Raw genomic sequence first — 23,188 nt, forward strand, 5'->3', positions numbered from 1 at the left:
CTTACTCTTCAAGTAAGATGCTGATTGTAGGGAACTTGACTGTCAGAAATACTGTATTTTAAATTATTCTTGATTTTAAAAATCATAGCACCAAGAATCTTTTCAATGCTCTCAAGTTAAATTTCCTGCCTGCCACACCCCGCTTGTGTAACGATAAAACTTGTGGTGGAATGTTAACGGACAGAATGAGATTTACACCCTAAATATTTTCTTCCTTTTTAAGGCACGACAAATATCTAAATAGGAAACTATACATCAAATGCCCTACTACCTTCCTACACACATTGAGAGAACTATGGGGCTAAGCCTCCTGGCCTTGAAGAGATTTGAATGTTCTAGGCTAAACAGAGTATGGGTGTGATTTGTGTAGGGTTTTTATAATGACATAGGACTCTAGGTTCCAGAAACTGATGATATCTTTTATGATGTTGGACTGGCGGTGTGACTGAGATGAGAAAGTATTCTGCCTGGTCAGAGCTCTACACTTTACTGTGTGTCTCTATAGCTCTCCTCTCATTACAGATGGCTCATCAGATCTCATTACAGATGGTTGTGAGCCATCATGTGGTTGCTGGGATTTGAACTCGGGACATCTGAAGAGCAGTTGGTGCTCTTAATCACTGAGCCATCTCTCCAGCCCTGTTGATTCTTTATGAATATCACATCATGTACCCAAATCCAACTCATCTCCATGGCCCTCTAGATTTACACTTTGACCTTACAATCATCCCATAAAAGAAACACAAAAAAATTATTGTTGTGGAAGTTGTGGTGTATCACACAGTATATACCCTTTTACCCAAACAGCGTTACTTACAAATGTTCATTGCAGTGAATCCGGTATGGTTGAGGCCTCTGGCTTCTGCTGCACTATTAATTCTGGATCCTCACCTGGACTCCTTGGATATCCTGTTATTGCCTTGTGTCATGGAGCTCTTACAGCTTTGGTTCTGGAGGATTTGCCCCTTCGAGTGCTTCAGAAGTTTATAGATGGAGTAGATGTTAGGGTGGGTCAACTCAAAGCCCTGGGTGGTCAGCCTGACAGTTCTCCTGCACCAACGTTGTAGGATATGAGATCGCTCTGTGAACACCAAGATTGTGTTATTTGCTGAAACAAAAACTGTTTGTAGTCATATAGTCATATATATATAATACTTTCATTGAGTATTTGGAAATTTCACATCATGCACCGAGGACTTGCCCTCCAACTCTCCAGAAAGGAGGAAGAGAAAGAACAAGTTCAATATGTGTTTGTTACCCATGTACTCACTGGAATATGGTCAAACTTTCCGTGGCTAGTTGTTTAAAGAATAAAATTGTTTATTGAAGTATAAAACAGATGCAAGAACCCTGCATGTCATAATTGTGTAACTTGCTGAGTTTTCACAAACATCACGCAACTGTCTGTTCCTGTGGCTGTGCTTGTAAGTCGAACTCCTCTGTTTCAGGAGGAAGAAGGACGTGTTTTCTTCAGTTACGCTACTATCTCTCTCTATTGTACTGTCACCTCTACTGCTATGATCTAAACGATGCTCAAGGGTTATGCGACCACCTCGTAAGAGAGGTACTCAGCTGGTCCCAGTTACCTGTAAAAGAAAGTAAAGATTGCTCAGGTATACTTTTTAAAATTCACTTATGTTATTTGTTTATTTTGAAACAGGGTCTTGCTGTGTTTCCCTCTGACTTTTTTGATACTTATGTAACCAGCCCCATGCTAGTTAAAACCTCATGGCAATTCTCCTGCCTCACCCTCCTCGGTGCTGGGTTTATAGGCATGTGCCATCCCACTGACTTCATAGCGTTAATTTTCTTTATGGATTTAGAGAACAAATTATTTACATGTAAAACTTGGCTTGCCTTTACAGTGACTAAGTTATTCTTTGTGGGCTTTGGACTGTCAGCTTCTTGGTAGCTTATCACACAGTTCTTATTCAAGATTTATCCAAGAACTCACTAAAGTCACTTCATTCAAGAAGTCAAAATATGCTTCCTAAGTTCTTGCTTTTCTCCGTTTTTTGCTATTTAAGTCCTTGTATAGTCTGCATCTTAACCTCTGGTAGGGCATTAGCTGGCAAGGTTATCTCCTGCTTTGTGGGTTTCTTCATTACTAGGTTGATTGTTCCCTTTGCTGTGCAGAAGCTTTTCAATGTTACGAAGTCCCATTTATCACTTGTCAGCTTTAATTTCTGAGTAAATGGAATTCTATTAGTTCTTTCCAGCCCCTGTATCCTGAGGTGGCACTATCCACAGTTGACTTGGGTCTTCCAAGAAAATACCTCACCAGCATGTCTTTAGGCAGGAACTAACCAGGACACCATTTACTGAACGTGGTGCCTTTCCTCCAGTTGCATTTTTGGCATCTGTCAAACATTGGATGGTTGTGCAGAACTGGTCTACCTGTCTGTGCAGTACTCTGTGGTTCTTATTACTATAACTTTGTGACACAGCTTGAAATCAGTTAGTTAGTAATCCTTCTAGCATAGTTTTTTAAAGACTGATTTATTTATTATATATAAGTACACTGTTGCTGTCTTCAGACACACCAGAAGAGAGCACCAGATTCCATTACAAATGGTTGTGAGCCACCGTGTGGTTGCTGGGATCTGAACTCAGGACCTCTGGCAGAGCAGTCAGTGCTCTTTAACCTCTGAGCCACCTCTCCAGCTCCACATATTCTTCTTACTCAGAAGTCCTTGGCTATCTGAGGTCTTTTGTGCTTCTATATGAATTTCAATTCTTTTTTTCTATTTCTGTGAAGAATAATATGAATACTTTGATTAGGATTATAATGAATTTGGTTGAGTCTGTAAATGATTTTTGACAGGATTGTAGCATTTTACATTATTCTAATGACCCATGAACATGGGAGACCTTTCAATCTTCTAGTGCCTTTAAAGGTTAGGTTTATTCTTAGATATATTTATCTACTGAGATTGTTATGAATGGGAGTGTGTCCATGATTGTTGTATTGTGATTGGTATACAAAAAGGCTACATTTTTTTTTTTAATATAAATTGATTTTGTGTGTTTGTGTATTCTGCCTCTGTAGTGAGAATTTTGGAATTTTGGTTTCTTAAAAAAAAAAAAAAACACAGAAAGAATGTTTTTTGTTTGAATGTTTTTGTTTGACTCCCAGGTGTGAGATTCGGGGCTGCTTCAGATTGTCCACAGCAGCTGTATTCTGTCTCCTGCTCTAGCAGGTGGATGCTTTTGCCAGCTACGATGGTTTCTGCAATTGTGTGATGTTTAGAACTCTGGGCAGTTTTGAGAGGGTCTATACATGCTGGGGCCTTGAGAGGCAGAGTGGGTTGTTGGTTCTTGGTTGGTGTTGGTCCATGTTTGTTAAGTAGTGTGGAAAGAACGAACAAGAAGAAACTAGAAATCCTGACAGCAAAGATCAAAATTGCCCTAAGGAACTTGACACCCCGATAACATTGTCCCTGTTCTGACCCTGACATTTTTCAGGGAACTCTTTTCTTTCCCCTCTGTCCTTTTTTCTCTTCTAACTAGTGTTTGGGGTTGAAAAGCTGGAAGGAAGGGTGGATGAAAGAACCCACAAAGTAGCCAGGACAGCTACAGCCTCATTACTGAGTGTACTGTTTATTATAGAAGTTTCCTGGTGACATTTTTGATATTTCTTACATAGATTTTCCTATTATCTATGAATAGGTATATTGGAGGTCTTTTCCTATTACTTCCCTTTAATGTCTGGCCTGGAGCACTGTGTTGAAAGCAGCTGTGCTCACCTCGTCCTGCCTGTGTCCCACAAGCACTGCACTGAGAGGAGCAGGGTAGTGGGCGGTGGCCCCAGCTGGCCTGAGCATGTGGGCGGTTCGTCTGGGTCTAGAGGCTCTTCTTCTGGCTTGACTCCATTGTATCACTGGATGGGCCTGAGGGTGGGGCTGTCTCATTTTACTTTTTTAGCTTGTTGAGACACTTGGCCATGTGCTCTGTTGTTTAGATTCTGAGGTTGCAGTGACTGGAAATGTACACCCCCAGGCAGCAGTCAGAGTTGTCCAGAGTATGGCCCGCTTCATGGCTGCCTATTTCACCAATGAGCCACTCTTCATCCCGCCGCCTCACAGTGTGAGTGTTCTTCCTCCCCTCCACGTTAAGACAGGTAATACGCCAAACAAAAACTGTTGTGCCTTACTTTGTACCCATGGTATTTAAGTCACTATCCTATGGAATTTGCATGGTTTTGAGACTAAAGCTTGTCTTTTTTTCTGAACCTATTGTTGTTTGTTTTAGTTTTTTTCATTTGTTTGATTTTTTTTTCCCGAGACAGAGTTTTTGCTTTAGCTTCTTGAATAGCTGGATTATAGGTGTGAGCTGCTCAGCGTACTTCCCTTCTTTAGTCCATCCATCCATCCACCCACCCACCCATCAGTCCACCCACCAATCCACCCATCCATCCACCCACCCATCTATCCACACATCCATCCACCTAGCCACCCGTCAATCCACCCACCCATCCACCCATCCACCCACCCATCCACCCACCCATCCACCCATCTACCCATCCACCCACCCATCCACCCACCCATCCACCCACTCATCCATCCAGCTACCCACCCACCCATCCACCTACCCACCCACCCATCCATCCACCCATCCACCCACCCATCCATCCACCCACCCACCCACCCACCCATCCACCCATCCATCCACCCACCCATCCACCCATCTACCCATACACCCATCCATCCACCCACCCATCCATCCACCTACCCACCCACCCATCCATCCACCTACCCACCCATCCATCCATCCACCCATCCACCCACCCACCCATCCATCCATCTATCCACCCACCTACCCACCCATCCACCCACCCACCCACCCATCCATCCACCCACCCACCCACCCACCCACCCACCCATCCACCCATCCACCCACCCACCCACCCACCCATCCACCCATCTACCCATCCACCCCCCCATCCACCCACTCATCCATCCACCTACCCACCCACCCATCCATCCACCTACCCACCCACCCATCCACCTACCCACCCACCCATCCATCCATCCACCCACCCACCCACCCACCCATCCACCCATCTACCCATCCACCCACTCATCCATCCACCTACCCACCCACCCATCCACCTACCCATCCACCCACCCATCCATCCACCCACCCACCCACCCATCCATCCAACTATCCAACTGACAGTAGGTGTTAAAGTCAGTCTCCTGCCTGCTCAGCAAGTGCTCTATCATTGAGCTGTACTTCAGAACCTTTTTCTCTTGTTGCTTGTTGAGACAAGGTTTCACGTAGCCCATGTAAGTTTTAAACTCACTGTGTAGCCAAGGATGGCCTTGAACTCTTTTTGATCCTTCTGCTTCTCAAGTACTATAAGTGACACGTGCCATGCATGGCTGTCAGTCTGTGTGATTGTGTGTATATATATGTGCATATGTGTGCTGAAGCCATAGAAGACCTCAGGTGTTGTTGCTCAGGCACTTTCTACTGTTGCTCTCTTTGAATTCATTTTTGAGTCAGGACAGGTTCCCTCACAGGGTTGAAATACACCAAATAGATTATTCTGGTGGACCAGCAACTCAGGATCAATCTATCTCTGTTAACCCAGTACAGAGATTGTAAATACACAGATATGAGCCTGGGTTTTTAAAATGTGGGTTCTGGAGATCAAACTCAAGTCTTCATAAGTATAAGGCAACCACTTTATTGACTAGAGTCTCTTCCCAGACACCAGTCCTCTTTTTTAATGAAGAGTAATGTATTACATTTTGTAAGTTTTGAATATTTTCTGAAATTGGAAAAATTTTTGACTCTGGATAATGTAAAATGAGATAAAATACAGTTTTCATAATCTGCTATGAAAAATAGGAACACGTTTATGAGTAGTTCATTTACTGTACATTATGATCCAATACATTTTAAAAGATTTTTAGTATATGTGTATGTTTGTGGGCAATTATGTACATAATAGTGCAATGCCCAAGAAAAGAGGGCATCAGGTCCCTTGGAACTGGAGTTACAGGTGATGGTGAGCTGCTGGTCGTGGATGCTGGGAACTGAACTCTGATCTGGTAGAGTATCATGCTCTTAACTACTGATTCTTTGTGGCCCAGCAGTTCTCAGCATATGGGCTGAGGCCCCTTTGGGGGTCAACAGCCTTTTCACAGGAGTTCCCTAAAGCATGTCCTATATATCAGGTATTCAGATTACAATTCATAACAGTAGCAAAATCATGGTTATAAAGTAGCAACAATAATCCTCTTGGTTGGGGGTCATCACAACATGAAGAACTGTTTTAAAGGGTCCCAGAATTGGGAAGGTTGAGAACCACTGCTGTAGTCCCTGGCCTGGTACATACGTATTATGTACATTTTATCTAACTCATTAAACAGTAGCCACCTTTATTTAGTGTAATGCACTTACTCTGTTCCTGCTGTGTTGGTTTTTTTTTTTTTTTTTAGGGAATGTTTGTATTTTATGCATAGTTCATTTAAGGAAGCACATATTTCAGTATTAATAAAACTGTTCTAGAGGGCATTATTTCATTCTATATGCCTCTTCATTGTCATGTTTGAAAAAAATTATTTCATATAAGAAGGCATGAATTTGGGTATATGTGTGCAATTGTGATATCATTTTCTCTAATTGATTCACAGAGCATTCCTTGAGACTTATTCCTCTACAACACTCAAAGGTGGCCAGTATTGTTAGAGATCAGAACCTGTCAAATGTGTGGACGGTTGAATATACCCTCGAATTATTATTTATTGGCGGCCTGATTCCAGAGGCTGTGTGGATGGCACATAAACTTGGAGACTGGAAGACATCTGTTTCCATTGGTGTGGCCTTCCAAGTGTTCTGTAAACATGATTGCAGCTCTGTTCGGTATGGCTCTTTAAAATATCTATTGCATGTGTGTGCACGTGTGTGTGCGTGTGTGGTGTGTGCATGTGTGGTGTGTACATGTGTGGTGTGTACATGTGTGGTGTGTACATGTGTATGTATGTCATGGCACCTATGTAGAGGTCAGAAAAACAGTTGTGGGAGTCAGTTCTCTTCTTCCACCTTGTACGCTTCAGGGACTGAAGTCAGATCATCGGGCTTGGCAGCCTATCTTTTTACCCGTGAAGCTAGGCCACCAGCCCAAGGAATGGATTTTCAGATAAGCTTCGAATGTTGCATAATAGCGAGTGAGGGGAAAGCTAGAAGCACTCATGTAGGAGATGGCCTTTCAGGTGCACACTGGAGGGGCAGGCAGCATTTTGATGAATGGAGCAGCTAAGGAGTGTGAACATCTTGTGCATGAGCAAAGGCATTTAGCAGAGAAGTTTGGGCTTCTTTGGGTAGAGTTATGCATGAAGGACAGCAGTGAGAATAAGGAAATATGATCCTCTGAAGAGCCGTAACATAGTGTTTCCTTGTTAGCAGGGTAACAGAGCAGTTGACTGCATGTTTTCTTAAAAACACTTACTTCCTGATGTAGAATCTTTCCTTTTTTTCAGACATTTTATTTATTTCTCTTAACTTGGTCTTATTGCAGGTCTAAGGAAAAGGGTATGGACCTACCTTTGAATATGACTCCAGCACAGATTTTCCAGGAGAAACTGCGGTGTTTTTTAGGTCAGCCTGTCTCTTTGGCAAAAAATGAAAAGGGCTCAAAATATAAACAATTTACAGGTATGCTACCTACATAACGTCTCAGTGTATCAGGTTAATATAAACTCTTGTGCTATTACAAAAACTTAGGAGTATTAAGAAATATAAACACCTTGAAAAATTATCAAAAATTTCAGAATGATATTTATACTTAATCATGGAGCATTGCAAACTGATGTCAGTGAGCTGGAGTCGCAGCTCAGCGGGGAAGGACTTGCCTGGCACGTGATTTGCTCAGGGTCTGATCTGAGGACCACAAAAAGAAAAAGAAAACCTATGTCAGGTGAAAACATGCTTACTCTGTAGTGGAATATACGGCTCAGTAGTAGAACACTAGATTGACATGTACAAGGCCCTGCATTCAGCCTTTAGCACTGCCAAAACCAAAACAGCCACACTGGAGTCTATTCTGTTTTATACATAAATTTATACTCACTGTTATCTTAGAGATGATAACTCACTTATCTCTGAGTGCTAGGGCTGTAGTCATGAGCTACCATACCTGGCTAATGTTACCTCCTGCACTGTTTGTTAGATCCCATTGAAGAAGAAGATGCCAATCTGCTGTTTGGGTCTGTGCAAGAAGTGCTGAAAGCATCAGTCATGGCTGATGCAGATGTTGTTTCAGAAACACTGCAGCTGCTGATAGACTCCGCTAAGGACTTCAGTAAGAAGCTGTGGGGCTTAGTGCCTGTCGACTTGTACCTTCCAGCGCCTCCGTTGTACTGCCCCCAGCCTGCCATTCTTAGTGAGGTAAGTTCAGTGCAGTCTTGTCGCAGTGAAAGTTTATTTTGTCTACTTTTTAAAAATAGCCTAGGGGGCTGGAGAGATGGCTCAGCGGTTAAGAGCACTGACTGCTCTTCCAGAGGTCCTGAGTTCAATCCCCAGCAACCATGTGGTGGCTCACAACCATCTGTAATGGGATCTGATGCCTTCTTCCAGTGTGTCTGAAGACAGCTACAGTGTACTCACATACATAAAATAAATAAATCTTAAAAAAAATAGTCTGATAATAACTATGTTAAAAATGCAAAAGCTAAAGATAAACTTTTAGTGTCCAGCATAACTATTTACTACATGCATGGTCTTTTTTTAAAATTTGTTTTTTAAATATGTTTAAGTAACATAACTGTTCTGTTGTCCACAGGAACATGGTGACAATCTTCTTTTAAAAGCTGAAAAAGATAACCGCCAAAAATTGTCCGGAATCCTGCAGCGAGTTCTCTTGCTCTTCCGGGCGTCGCGGTGTTCTTTTCCTGTAGCACAGTGGTACATCTTACAGCTGAGGTGGGCACGAAAGGTCATGCAGAAGGTATGCGGTGTCCTAGTCATCCAGGTGCTGTGCATGGCAGCTGAGAGTACTCAGCACTCAGTTACGCCCAGTGCTTTCCCAGGAAGTTCTGCCCTGCGAACCATAAACCTTAGGTTTATTTCCAGTAAACAGCTCAGGCCAACTTCTGGCTGAGGGAGATGAACTGTGAGTTGCTGAGGAGGCCAGCCCAGGTGTTTGAAGGGTTCTTCTTTCTTGTCAGTTCTTGAGGCAGCAGAGGAGGTGGGGGAGGAAGAGTGTTTTATTTGTGGGGGAGTATTGGTGGAGGGTAAGACTTGGTCTTATGAAATACAGGGGTAAGATTTTGTCTTACGAGATATTTAGGGTTCCTGTATAATAAAAAGTTTACTAAGTCTTAAGTTACTATGCTATGGCAGCTGACCTGCCCTCCATGTTCCTCTGAGGCCGGAGACTGCAGTCTCTGGCATTTAGCACCTCTTCCTAGAACAGCAAAGGATTAGTTAAGTAGCCTTTGTACCATCTCAGCTGAAACTACTGGGCTCTGACTTTCAGCCTGCTAGTCAGAAGTTGCAGGAAGAAAAAGGGACACTTAGAAAAGAGATTAAAATGTTTATTACTAAGTTATCAAAAGTTTCCTATGAGGGCTATCTAAGAGAAAAAACTGAAAAGATCCTAAGTGGGGGTGGGAGAGGAAAAAGGACTCCTAAGGAAAACAAAAAGGATGGGATGCTTTTTTCTTTTCCTCAGTACTTACACATCCTCCAGAATACATGATCACATGTTACCAAGTTCAACACAAGTTCACACACCAAATCAAATCATAAATCAAAATAGAAGTTTACAGCAGAGAATGTTTACATGCATATCCATTAGGAGTAATTATCCGGCTAAAGATTCATCACCTGTCTCAGCTCCACAGGTTCACTGAAGGTTTAAAACCATAATTAAATTATTAGTGAAGTTTTGTATAGATAAACCCAGTCAATATTTTATTCTCTGTCCTAGCACCTATAATAAATTGTTAGTTCCTGTTGCTGTAAATATTAGTAAGGATGGCTTATCCCTTTATCAGCCCCCAAGGTCTCACTCCACGGATGCCATTCTAGTATGGAGCGGGGCACATGGATTCTGTCACTTGGTCCACAAGCCGCCCTCTCCAGGCAATTTCCTTCCTAGGGGTTCACTCCACCCGCCCTGCTGCTTCTGTTCTGGGTGGATACGTCTACCCCGGTGTGTTCTTTCCACTACTGCCCAGCAAAAACATTACTCCAAAGCCTAATAGCTTTTCATGTAGGTTTACATAGTAAATTCTCAATCCACAAACCCTCTACACAATAAAATTAAATCCTGTAGACAAAGATACAAACTGCCCTTCTATAAGAGATGAAAAGACCTATAGAATCCCTTAAGAGTATTCATTTCTACCTATCGTCTATTACGGCCACCAGGATCTAGGTGGCCACCAGGATCTAGGTCTGCTTTCTCCAGCTCCATCTTGTAGACCAAGTGACAGATTCTGTGTGTTTGTCTCCATACTAAAGCAGTGCCCAAGGAGTGAGACTGCGTGGCCAATAAAGAGATATGACATTCACTTTTTAATACTTACTGCAACAGGTTCCCTTTTTATAACCTTTGATTAATTGTTTTACAACCTCTTGGAATGTGCTCTGAGTAGGAGAAAGTCTGGTTACTATCTAAGAGCAATTAGTTGGTGACACTTGGGAAACTGGCAGAGTTCTCATTGCATTTCTGACTATCAGAAAATGACTTAATAGAAGTCCCACTATAAAAGAGCTTAATAATCAGTTATAATTTTAGGAATTCTGATAGGATCATCATTAAGACTTAAGTCATTTATTTGTCTATGTAGTGTCACTACAAAATAGTACATCTTTGTAATCTGCAGAGATCTGCTCCAAAGGTGTATCCTATTACTTGATTGTTACATATGTTTAATAATAACAGGAAAATCATATTAATAGTAGGAATCTTTCTTAAAATGAATCCCTTACTGTCTTGCTAAATAAGGGCAAAGCAGTTGCAGATTATATAATAATCTGAGGCGGCCATTTCAAGATGATCACCTGCTAGTTATTATCTTGTCCGGTTATGGCTCCTGACAGTGAGTCTTTGGGTTAGCTCACTTTGTATAGTAATAGAAAGTCTCACTACATAGTAAATTCTTCCAGACTGTACCTGTTTTTTTCTACCCCCTCCAAATGCTGAAAGATTTCCTCTGTTTAATCCCCCCCCTTCTAGAAAGTTAATATCTTTGTTCTTTGGCAAACTCAGTAGGTTCCAAGCATGGACAGTTAAGAAAGTTCTTGGCTGTTTATGTCAGGAGACTTCCTTCTCTGTCTTCTGAGAGGCACAGTTTGATTCTGGGCCTTCCATGCTCTTCTACCCTGACTTGTGCTGACTCACCTGTTCTGAAGCTGGGTGGGTATTGGATATGTTTCTTTATACAGTTGCAAGTCCTTATCAGCAGGTATTTTTGAAAATTGGCCTCTTTTTGGAACAGGACAAATCTCATTGTATAGCCCAGATTAGCCTTTAACTTAGCCCTCTGAGTGCTTAGGATTCACCTTGGCAGAAACACATCTCCATGCCCGACCAAAATTAGTATTAAAAATGTTTATGTATGGTATATATGTCTACATATAGTTTGTTGTGTGAAAGTTGGTATATGCATGCCACAGTGTGTGTGTTAGGGTTCAAGAGCACCTCGCTGTTAGTCCTCACCTCCTCCTCCTCTGGGACAGTGCTGCTGCGTGTGCCAGGCTAGCTGTCCTTCAAGCTTCCCCCTGTCATCTTGCCATAGAGCACTGGGATTACAAACTCCAGCTGTGTCCTGGAGAGGTGAACATGGCAAGTGTTTATCAACTGAGCCATTTCCTCAGCCCCACATTACCTTCCGTTTGTTGTTTTGAGATGGTTTCCCTATGCAGTCCTGGCCAACCTAGTACTTGCACTTAGAACAGACTAGCCTCCAACTAATAGAGATTCATTTGCTTTTTTTCCCTGAGTGCTGAGATTTAAAGGTATGCAACATAATGCTTGGCCAAGTAAGCCCTTTCTTTTAAGGAATTACTTATTTTATTTAAACGAGTACATTGTTGCTGTCTTCAGACACACCAGAAGATGGCATTGAATTTCATTACAGATGGTTGTGAGCCACCATGTGGTTGCTGGGAATTGAACTCAGGACCTCTGGAAAAGCAGTCAGTGCTCTTAACTGCTGAGGCATCTCTCCAGCCCCCAAGTAAGCTTTTAAAAGAGAAAATGAGGTTTAGAAATTTGCCTCCGATAAAAATGTGCTAAAACTGTTCATTGTCATCACAGTGGAGACAAAAATAGACAGTTGGTTTTCAGTGTCAGGAGAAGGGAAGATAAAAAGACTCCTAATAATATATATGTGCATGTGCAGTGGTAATGAAAAAGCTCTTGAGTTAGCTAGTTACTATCCATGACTGACTAGCTGAATACAACAAATCCAGCTAGGTAGCTGTCACTTATAAAAGATGAACCTTAAGGTCTTTACAAAATGACACTGAATTAAGTATTTGCACCATATAGTTTTCTGTTCCTTCTAACAAGTTGCCAAAACCTCATGAGCTAAAGCCTCGCACCTTCTTACTGTCTGTGCATCACAAGTCCCTCGAGTCTTCCTGCTTCTACCACAAAGCTAGTCAACTGCAGAGCTGTGTCCCTTCTACTGTCTTGTCAGGAAAATCTATTTCCAGACTCATTCAGGTTGTGACAGCTCAGTACAGGACTAAGGTTCTCATTTCCTTGCTGGGTCTCCCTCTTAGTAACATCCTACTAGAAAAGTGTTTGATGGAGGGCTGTCATTAACATGCTTACAGAGCATTTGATTAGATTATAGCTTTCTTGAAGTGACAGGTAGAAGGTTGCTATAAACTTACTGTTCATCTTTTTTTGATATCTATAACAGCATCCTTCTTTACAAAAACCAAACCCTTGATATTTTGGAGAAATGGTTATTGTCCTGTACTGCATTGTTCATTTGTGATTTAGTGCCACGCACCTTGTTCTTTGACTTATGTCCTGGAAACCAGTTGTTGATATCTGCCCACCAAAATACACAGGCTTGACTATATACAGATCTTCTTGGGAAGAGTCCTTTGTAACGATCGTGTACTTCTCTGTTTCAGTTTTTAAAATGATACAGCATGAGGAACTTGAGTCAAGTCAGATCCTGTAGCAAGTTCCCCTCAACTCCTCAGCTTCTTCTCTAGTTTGACATTTACTGATAGTCCTATCTAGAGTATCTTTTAGGAACTGTCAGTTGATGACTTTCTATTGTTGCCATTTATAGATTTGGTTTTTGTAAGTTATGTGAGGAAGATTTTTTTTACTTGTTTTAGGTACTGTACATTTAATCTCAGATGGCATTTAAGTATTCTCTTACTTATGACTATAGGGAAAACCTGAGATGAATCTAGGAAAACAGACAATGCAACCGGTTTAACACTCTTTCTTCGATGACAGAATGTAGTGATTGAATGTCTTCAATTAGGCTTGTGAACTGAGTCTCTGAACTCAGAGGGCTGCTTATGTTCTGTGGTTTTTCTTGACTGCCTCACCTGTAAAGATTGTTTACTACTGATGATTAACATATTCTATCCTTCTTTTCAGATTCGAGTAAAAGGGTCCCTTCCTTCTCTTAGTTCTTTCCCTGAATCCTTACTTAATTACTGTAAAGGAGGGATAGCATTTTTTAGACCTGGAGCGGCCGGAGACCACAAGCTTGATGACGTTTCCATCAAAGCCCTAGGTTTGTCAGAAATGAGCTACTTGGTTGGAACTCAGATGCATATGAACTGTATTAGGATTTTCACTTGATCTGGGAAAGTTTTCTAAACTTAGTAATTCTAGTTTGCTCTTTGATATTGTACATAGGGGTTTACAATTAGACATGCTCCTCCAACATGTATGTATGTAGATGCTTTATATGTATGGCCATAAATTACACTTTTATTATATAAAACAAACTGCGACAATTATGGCAGTGTTATTGCTTCCTTGTTTAAATTTGGAATTTCAGCATTCAAGAATACCTTTTCTGTACGTTCCTTGCAGGGAGGGTGTGCTTACTACCACACTGTTAAGTGGGCAGGCTTTGAACACGTTTTAGGGCTTTTGCCCTCACTTTATGATCCTCCGTTCCCACCTCTTCGGTGCTAGGCTGAGTGGGCTACCGCACTGTCCCAGAGTCTGATAAGTGCTGCAGACCCACACTCTGAACTTTACATGTGCACAGCAGCAAGCCCTTTACTTGTTGAGCTGTCTGCCCAGCCAGCCCTCACATTCTTCTTTCATAATAAGCAAAATAAAGAGATAAATAACCTGCAGATGTAATTCGCACATAATTTCCTTTTATGTTTGTGTTTTTAGGTTGCTTCAGAGAACTTTGTGCTTTGTGTTGGATGTTGCATGTCCGGGATAAATTATCGTACACTTGCAGGCAGTATCAGAAAGCAAGAGAAAATGCAAAGACAGAAAAGGTATTTATTAGGTAAAGAACAGAAAGTAAACAGTACTTGGAAAATTATTGCTTAGTTAGAAATGTTTGCTGTTTGTAGTAAACTATTCTTTTGAACTTATTCAGGTCTGTCCATGTAAACTGAAAAAACAGTTTTTTTTTCTTATCCACATAGGACCTCGAGGTGGAGTTTGATTCTTGTGTGGTTGAGCACTGTTTCCATGCACTGGAATGGGCCTGTAGGATGCTACCATTCTCTCGGTTTTTTAATATGGAAGAACTTATTCAGGATATAATTTTGAGCCTTATTGGAGAACTGCCACCAATCAGAAAGGTAATATCATTGTTGGTAAAAAACTAAACTTGAATAATAGGTCCTGGTGGATTTCTGTTCTTAGTTAGGGATGATGTTACCTTTTCCTGTTGAACGGATTGCACTTTGGATGATACCCTCCAGGTTCAGAGAGATAGCTACTGTATGATCCCACAGGTAGACCCTAAAGCTCACTGAAGCAGAGCGGAATGGTAGTTCCCAGGCTGGGGATGTGCTGGAAATGAGGTAGCAGAGGTGATAGAAATGGTGTCGCACCACCCCTCAGGAAGTAGTATCTCTCTTAAGTCCTAATATCTTCTTTGCTTCTTGGAACAGTTTCCACAAATCCTTGAGGCAAACAGATCAGTGCTTCTCAGATCCATCTCGGTGTAATTCTTTTAAGTGTTGGTTCTAAGTACATAGAGAAAAATAAGCTAGTTTTTAAAGGGTGGGGAGGGATGAAGAGATGCTAACTAAATGGTCCAAACTTGCATTTCTAAGATGAGTTCTAGGAGCTAGTGTTCAGCATGGTGACTATAATTAATGATATGCTATGATTTTCTTAAGTTTAATGAAGGAGGTAGAGCTAAAGTGTTCTTGCTGTGCATATGCATACATACAGTTATTGCTACATTTGTGATTGACATGCTAATTTGGCTGATATACTCAGCACAAATTATATATCAGATCATCATATCCTCTATCTTGAATATACATAATTTTGTCAAATATTTTAAAATACAATAAAAAGGAAGAAAAATGATGCTGATTTCTGATAGCTTGGTTGAACAACAAGAGTTTTAAGTAAGTTTATTGTCTAATTATGTTCTGACTTAAAGCATTTAAAGAATTAAAAGGAGAAAGAAAAAGACTGATGTTGCTCATAAAACATTATTTTTTTTTCTGAAGGTAGCAGAAATTTTTGTGAAAGCATTTCCCAATCCTGAGGCCATAAGGGTTCCTTTAAGAGAAAAATACCACTCTCTTCAACAGAAACTCAAACATGGTGTTGTGAAAGGTATTTGCTATTTTTCAGCTGTTTAATGGATACATATTGTTGAAGATGTTCTATTTTTATTTAAGTGTGTGTGCCATGGGTGTACAAATGTATGTGCATATGCCATGGGTGTGCAAGTGCCTCTGGAGACCTTAGTTCCCCTAGATCTGGACTCACAGGCAGCTGTGAACCGCCTGACGTGTGTGCGGGAACCGAACCCAGGTCTCTGGAAGAACAGCAGTGCTGGGAACTGCTGAGCCATCTCTCCAGCTCCAGGATGTTCTTGCTTTGAAAGTATCTGTTGTCTGTCACCCAGGTATCTGGATTTCTGCCCATCCCTACAGGTAGAGAATGAGAAAGAGGATGTACTAATTAGTTGTTTTGCAAATAGATGGAGCGGACTTCATATCTTAGCTCTGTCAGTGACTGTGTCTTAGGCAAGTTTCTCAGTATCATTAGGCCATTGTCTAGGCCTCATTTCCTTATCTATAACTAAAATAGTTATTCTGTTACTTGATTCATATGTATTGAGAGAGGATTATACAAGGTAAGAGATAGATAAAAATGAGCCTGGGGTTTGGGGTTACCTGTGGGGAGGATCACTTGCACTCATGTTTTCAAAACCATTCTGGTCCACACAGAAGAATTTCCCTCAAAATGAAATGAAATGGACAATGGGCTGTGCACGTCATGCATTTAATGAAAACTCTTATTTTTCCTCTTTGTTTAGAGTTACTTATGGTTTTAAGATAATGTATTTTATCTTATATATTCAAGATGGCCTTGTAGATTTTCTCCTGTGGCAAAATGTATAGAACAGGAAGCCAGCCATGTAACCTCCCCATCTTCTCTCTTTTTGTGATGATGCAGAGCAGACCCAGGCCTCTCGGCATCTTGCTCCTGCTTCAGCACCAAACCACAGGAGCCGCAGAGAGCCTTCAACTGTCTTTTTTGTTTCCTTACTCGAAGAACTGCTGGCTTCTTGTGCAACTTGCACTTGCTTAGTTCTTGATACTTTTTCTCGCTTCTAAAATATCTTCTTTCTATATTGATAATGCTTAAATTTTTAATAGACAATCTTGGGAAAACCTTGTTGTTGTTACTATTTCTCACTACTTATAGTAAGAAAGCCTTAATTTTTGATAAAAATATTCTCTATTTTTTCATTCAGAGAGAATAGAAAATAATCCTTGTCCTTCTTTATTGACAATTGTATGTCTTCTAAAGGAAGATGAGACATTTTTATTTGCTCATTTCCTGCATTGAGGTACTTTTCAGTGACATGATTGGCCTTGAGATAGATTCTTTACTCTAGCCCTTCCCTACTGTTTAGTTGCAACCAGTCATTTTATGTGTCTCCTCTTCTTCTTTTTTTTTTTTTTTACTTTTTTGAACCACTTTATTTTAAAAAAACAAAGATAAATGTACAAATTTTAAGCATTTTGCATAAAAGTATACTAATACATTCTTCTCAGTGCTTGTTTTTTCTTTTTTTTTAAAGGTTTGATAGTGTGCAATAAGATAGATCCCACCCGCTACAACGAGCATAAAGTACACGTAAAACAGGATGTAACCTGGATTTAGTCAAAGTTTTCTTGGTGTGTAAAGATCAAGCACAATGTTTTTTTTTTTTTTTTCTTTTTTTCTTTTTTTTTTTCTTCAACCTCACACAGTCTGTGAGTTGTTTCTGGGGTGTTCAGAGCTTTCTGGGGTTAGTATCCAATTATCAGTGACTGCATATTATGTCTGTTCTTTTGTGACTGGGTTATCTCACTCAGGATGATATTCTCTAGATGCATCCATTTTCTTAGAATTTCATAAAGTCGTTTTTGATAGCTGAGTAGTACTCCATTGTGTAAATGTACCACAATTTTTGTATCCATTCATCTACTGAAGGACATCTGGGTTCTTTCCTGCTTCTGGCTATTATAAATAGAGCTGCAATGAACATTGTGGTACATGTGTCTTTGTTGCATGTTGGAGCTTCTCTGGGGTATATGCACAGAAGTGGAATAACTGGGTCTTCAGGTCGTACTATGTCCAATTTTCTGAGGAATCGCCAGACTGATTTCCAGAGTGGTTGTACCAGTTTACAACCCCACCAACAGTGGAGAAGTGTTCCCCTTTCTCCGCAGCCTCGCCAGCATCTGTTGTCATCTGAGTTTTTGATCTTGGCTAGTTTGACTGGTGTGAGGTGGAATCTCAGGGTTGTTTTGATTTGCATTTCCCTGATGTCTCTTCTAAGCCAGTTTTGCAGAGACTTACCTGCTCCAAGGCATTGACAGATTCATGAGTTAGGCCACCAGGGTGAAGGGTTCTTCAGAACCCTTTCAAAAAGTCATATTAGCATCTACTTCCTATATCAGAAATACCTTCAACTGTGGTGGGGTTGGTTTGTTTGCTTGTTTGGTTGGTTCATTTTGACATGGGTCTTCTAATACCTGTCTTCGTGTCCTGATATGCTATAAGATGTGCAGGGGCACATTTCCATGCCTGGCCTACCCAAAAATTATTTCACCTTATGACACACTCTTTAAGAAGGGGAGTGAGAGAATCTGGATTCTTTTAGTATTTGTATTTATTATTTATTATCATTATTATGAGTGGCTCTTATTCAGCTTCTGCAGTTCTGGAAAGGGCCATAGCTTTCCAACAGATACCAAAGAAAACAATCTGTGGCCATGGTGGGTCAACCAGCTTTAGTCCCTATTGCAGTCCCAAAATGTACACTGGTCTTTTTGCAATGCAAAAGGGGTCCCACGGAATGTGCTGCTTTTCCAGCATGAACGGGGCTGCTTCTTTGTCATCCTTGGACTGTTTTGTGCCGGTCAGGGCATCTTCTGGACCTCCCTGGCTGTTGCAGCCTTATCCAGACCTCTGATTTGAGTACCCACAGAGGCTCCCAACCTGGGCTACCTGGACCCGTGCCCTGCACTCTGGCGCTACAGACTAGCTGTTGGTTGCGGCACGATGGGAGCCTTGGTCCTAGGTGCTGGTCTCCTCTACTCACTCCGATCTGCATGGTCAGTCATGCTCCTTGCAGGAGGGCAGCAGGTGACATTGACCACCTATGCCCCCTTTGGGTTGGGTACCCATTTCACAGTTCTCTTGAATCAGATTTCCTGTGTGGTCCACACAGGTAAAGTTTCTGCTATGCTGCCTCTGAAGGTCAAAGGCCAGCACTTCTACTTCCTTTTGGACAAAGCTGGACACTTTCCCAACACTCAACTCTTTGATAACACTGTGGGTGCCTACCGGAGCCTGTGAAAATGGCTTAGCCTTCTCAGATGATGCAAAATTCTTAGGGATAAGGAGACCACCAGGGCAATGAAAAGGTGCCCAGGATTCACTAAAAGTCAATAAATCTATTCCAAAAGACTTCAAAAAACAAAAAGAAAACACAATCTGCAATAATGGGCAAATTAGCTTGGTTTCAGTCAGAATTGGATCCTTTTCTTCCTCTCTTTCTTTGACACAGCCTTGTAGCCATGGATGGTCTGGAACTTAGAGTGTAGACAAGACTGGCCAGAACCTGTTCTGATCCTCCTGATTGTACCCCCAATTGTAGTCATGTGCTACTACTATGCCTGCCTTAAATCTTGAGTTGAAACAATTCTATGAACCATGAGGACTTTGCTTTTTACCCCCTAGGTCCTCAGACTGAGGAACTGATGTCTGTGGTCATGCGTTCTGCTCATAAAGTGAGGGCAAAAGCCCTAAAACGTGTGCGGAGGAACATAGGCGCTTTTGAGATGAATATATGGGAGCCGGATGAAGAAAAGAAACCAGCTGCCTCTCCTGCCAATGACAAGTTTTCCCTGGGGACTAGTTTGAGCAGAAGTACACTCACATTAGAACTGGGCAGTTCTCTACTACACAGCGACGCAGATACCTTCTCTGAAACCTTGTCCTTTGAAGAGAAAACTTGGATAAACTTCTATCAAAGGTACACCTGGGAGGTTATAATACAAGTACCCACTTCCTCCAGAAGAGAGTGCAGATGATGAGCTTATTTCTAATGTCAGAACCCTCAACAATATCAAAAGTAGATAAGTGCCAACCTCTGTAACCCACAGGGGCATTACCAGTTTATATATTTGAGATTCATTGTAAATATTACTGAGATTATGGAATGGTTTTGATATCTGACATGACAGAGGAGTAGATAATTCAGTGAGTGACTTGAGGTCTTTATTATTATTTTTAATCTTTAGATTTATTTAGGGTGTGTGAGGGGTGGGTGTGACATTTGTTTTTATTTTGAGACAAGATCTTATATCTGTGGCTCTCAGAGATCTGCCTGCCCCTGCATCCTGAGTGCTGGGATTAAAGGTTTGTGCCGCCATGCCCAGCTTAACCTTTATATTTAAATACACATTTGACATGCTTAATTTAGAAACCTAAAGTATGAATTTCAGCTCTAAATCTAGTAATATACTAAAAGTTGAAAATTCATGCTTGATTTTTTATAAGAGGTTAAAGTCACAAAACACTAGATATACTGTATAGACTTCCTCTGGCCACTAGGAGTAAGGATTATGGGATTATTTGAAACATAGTTGATGTTTGTTTTGTTTCTAGTGCTGGAACAGGAACCCAGGCCCCTGTACATCACAGATTATTGTTACATCACTGAACTTTCATATTTGGGCCTTATCCCCAAGACATCTCATTACATATATACAAATATCAGCCCCTGCCCCAACCAGTAAGAAAACCCTCCCAGACTCAAAATACTTCTGGTCCCAAGAATTCCAGTAACAGATACACAACCTGTAGTTTGATTGGGTAGGCATGTTATGTTTGAGGACCCAAAGGAAGGAACTTGCATGCTCATTTTTAGAATTCTTTATAAATTCTGGCAGATTCTTCCCTACCATATAAACCTGTGATTTAAGATCTTGGGTTTTGTAGTTTTGATTAGGATTATAGTAACTGCAATGTAATATATTTTCTTTGATTTAAAAACCATATAATTAATAATAATTTTTATCTTGATTAAGTTTAATTATATCTACTTCAAACATACTTCAACAATATCTAATAACATTTTAATAGTGTGTTTGTTTAACAAAACAGCTGTGCTTAAATACAGAGACCTACTTTACAGGCTGCTCTCGTGCTGTTTAGGTAAGCAGACACACACTGTCCTGGGCCCAGGGACCTCTCAACTTCTCTCATACTGAGAGATCCGAGAGTCTCTGTTCTGTCCCAGCCACTGTGTTGAAAGAGTCACTTGACAGCAGTAGTAGCTGCAGCTGAGGTGCCTGCCAGCAGGTTTCCTAGAGCAGTTTGTCATCATTGTCACAATCTGATTGATCACCTGCACAGTGGAGCTCAAGGGACTGTTCTTGTTTACACTGTCACCAGGGTCGAAGAAAACCATGGGGAAAGAACCATGGAACACTGGAGGCATATTTGTCCTTGTGACTTTTTTTGTTGACTCTAGTTTTTCACCTTCCGAATGGACATTCATGTGTTTTATCTTTATATTTGTGTGTGCCTGTCTGTCTGTATGGTATGTGGGAGATATGCCCGTCATGGCATTACTGTGGAGGTCAGAGGGCAGTTTGAGAGTTGGTTTTCTTGTTCCACTGTGTGGATTCCAGGAAGCAAACTCAGGTCTCGAGACTTGGCAGCAAGTGCCTTTGCCTGCTGAGCCATTTTGGCAGCACCCTTACTCTTTTTCTGTGGTACACCTATGTGAACACATTTTAATTATGCCAGTTTCCCTTTGCATATTGTTCTTTAAAGACATTTATTTTTACTTTATGTGTATGTGTATGTACCAAGTGCATGCCTGGTTCCTATGGAGATAAGGAGGGCATTCGATTCCCCGAAACTTAAATTACAAATAGTAAACAGTTTTGAGCTGCCTGACATGAGTGTTAGGAGCCAAACTTAGGTTCTCTGGAAGAGCAGCTGGAGCTCTCAACTGCTAAGCGAATTCTACAACCCCTTGTTATTTCAACCCTGTAGAATAGTCTGCTCATTAGATCATGTAGTTCCTTATGTTTCATTGAAAAGATAAGCAATTGAAACACAAAAATGATACATGACTTGATCAATACAGATAATATTTTAAAAATCCATTATGAGAGCAATATTAACAATTAAGCAATGGTTAAATTAATCTTGTTTTTATACCATAGGCATGCCCCAAGTCATATGGAATTAGCACTGGTTGGTAAGCCCAGTGATAAAAAGAAAATAAGTAATCAGAAAGAAAACTCCCGAAGAAAAGAAGATCATGAAACATCAGGAAAAGAAGCACTTCCTATAATTGGTGTTTGGGAATTTGAACGTGATGATGATGAGTATATTAGCTTCCTTGAGCTCTTTTTGAGTTATGTTCTTGAAAGAGACCTTTGTTCCAGTGATCCAGGCATTCCATTTCTGACAAGCTTTTCTGGGCACCTTAGAGAACACGAACTTAATTCCTTACTTTTTGATGTACATACAACATTAAAACGACGGCAGAGCAAGACCAGCAGTGAGAATGTGTATAGAGCCGGTTCCTGCTTTGCTGCCATTCCCGAGTCTCAGGAATCTGAAACCCTATTTTCTTTAAACAGTGTAGGTGTCCGAAATTTAGAAAGCCAGGTCCTTTCAGCTTCAGAACTAGGTAACCAGTCAGGGAGCACCTCAGAGAACCCTCCACCTGATGTCATGAACCATGAAAGAAGGGCGGGATTGTTTGGCTTAAAACAAAAGCCAATTTATAGAGTTCCAGATGACAAAGGAGAGAAACCCACAGTGCAGAGGTCATCAAGCCACTCCCTTTGGCTCCCCAAGTCCACTAACACCAGAAGACACAGTTTCCGAGCACTTCAGTGCAGCACTGGCCACCCTCGGGAAGACCTTCCTCTGGCACTTCAGAACATGTTCGGCGATGCAGGGAGACTGGTCGAGTGGATGATCCGATGGTCAGATCGGAGACTCCTCTGTGATTCCGGGGTCACTCGGTCGTCCTGTAAATACGGTCCAGTAATTCGTGTTAAGACCTCTACAGCTGCCATTCTTACCTCATTGTGGCTTCTGGAGCAACCCTATTCTGTGGCATATATGGCAAACGATGGCGTTATCAAGGTAATTGCTTAAGCCACTCATAACAGGTGTAGAAAGCAGCTTAAAACTGTCGATTGCCATGCAGAGACTGTGTTCTCTGCTCTTCCCATCTTCTCTCTCCATTCCCTTCCCCTTCTCTCCACATGCCATGTCTGGCCTCTACTCCCCTCCCCCCACCTTTCTCTGCCTCTACTACCCTGTCAACTCCCCTCCCCATGCCTGAATAAATTCTATTCTATACTTAGAAAAAGAATTTATTGAAGTAATAGGAAATTAATGACAGTGTTAATTATACCCTGCATCACCCAGTGTGTTCTTTTTCTCTTGAAGAGATCCCCTTCGTTCTGTGAGAAATTACAGTGAAAGCAC

General features: G+C 41.3%; 1 protein-coding gene and 1 pseudogene across 2 annotated transcripts in view; both read left to right on the plus strand.

The window, feature by feature from the left end:
* Positions 1 to 23,188, plus strand: part of CPLANE1 (ciliogenesis and planar polarity effector complex subunit 1) — a gene marked incomplete at its 5' end in the record, with an annotated part of 84,899 nt that overhangs the window by 14,482 nt on the left and 47,229 nt on the right. The window contains 12 exons of the mRNA XM_080933746.1: positions 1,449 to 1,613; positions 3,962 to 4,120; positions 6,645 to 6,873; positions 7,529 to 7,665; positions 8,180 to 8,397; positions 8,792 to 8,956; positions 13,595 to 13,733; positions 14,354 to 14,463; positions 14,617 to 14,775; positions 15,664 to 15,772; positions 19,403 to 19,697; positions 21,904 to 22,840. Of these exons, the coding sequence (XP_080789872.1) occupies positions 1,449 to 1,613; positions 3,962 to 4,120; positions 6,645 to 6,873; positions 7,529 to 7,665; positions 8,180 to 8,397; positions 8,792 to 8,956; positions 13,595 to 13,733; positions 14,354 to 14,463; positions 14,617 to 14,775; positions 15,664 to 15,772; positions 19,403 to 19,697; positions 21,904 to 22,840 (2,822 nt within the window). The remainder of the gene's footprint in view (positions 1 to 1,448; positions 1,614 to 3,961; positions 4,121 to 6,644; positions 6,874 to 7,528; positions 7,666 to 8,179; positions 8,398 to 8,791; positions 8,957 to 13,594; positions 13,734 to 14,353; positions 14,464 to 14,616; positions 14,776 to 15,663; positions 15,773 to 19,402; positions 19,698 to 21,903; positions 22,841 to 23,188) is intronic.
* On the plus strand, positions 15,877 to 19,018 carry LOC308433620 (transmembrane protein 223-like; annotated as a pseudogene). Its single transcript has 2 exons — positions 15,877 to 15,973; positions 18,504 to 19,018. The product of its transcript is annotated as a transmembrane protein 223-like (transcript).

This window comes from Micromys minutus, assembly GCF_963924665.1.
Source record: "Micromys minutus genome assembly, chromosome: 20".
NCBI lineage: Eukaryota > Metazoa > Chordata > Mammalia > Rodentia > Muridae > Micromys > Micromys minutus.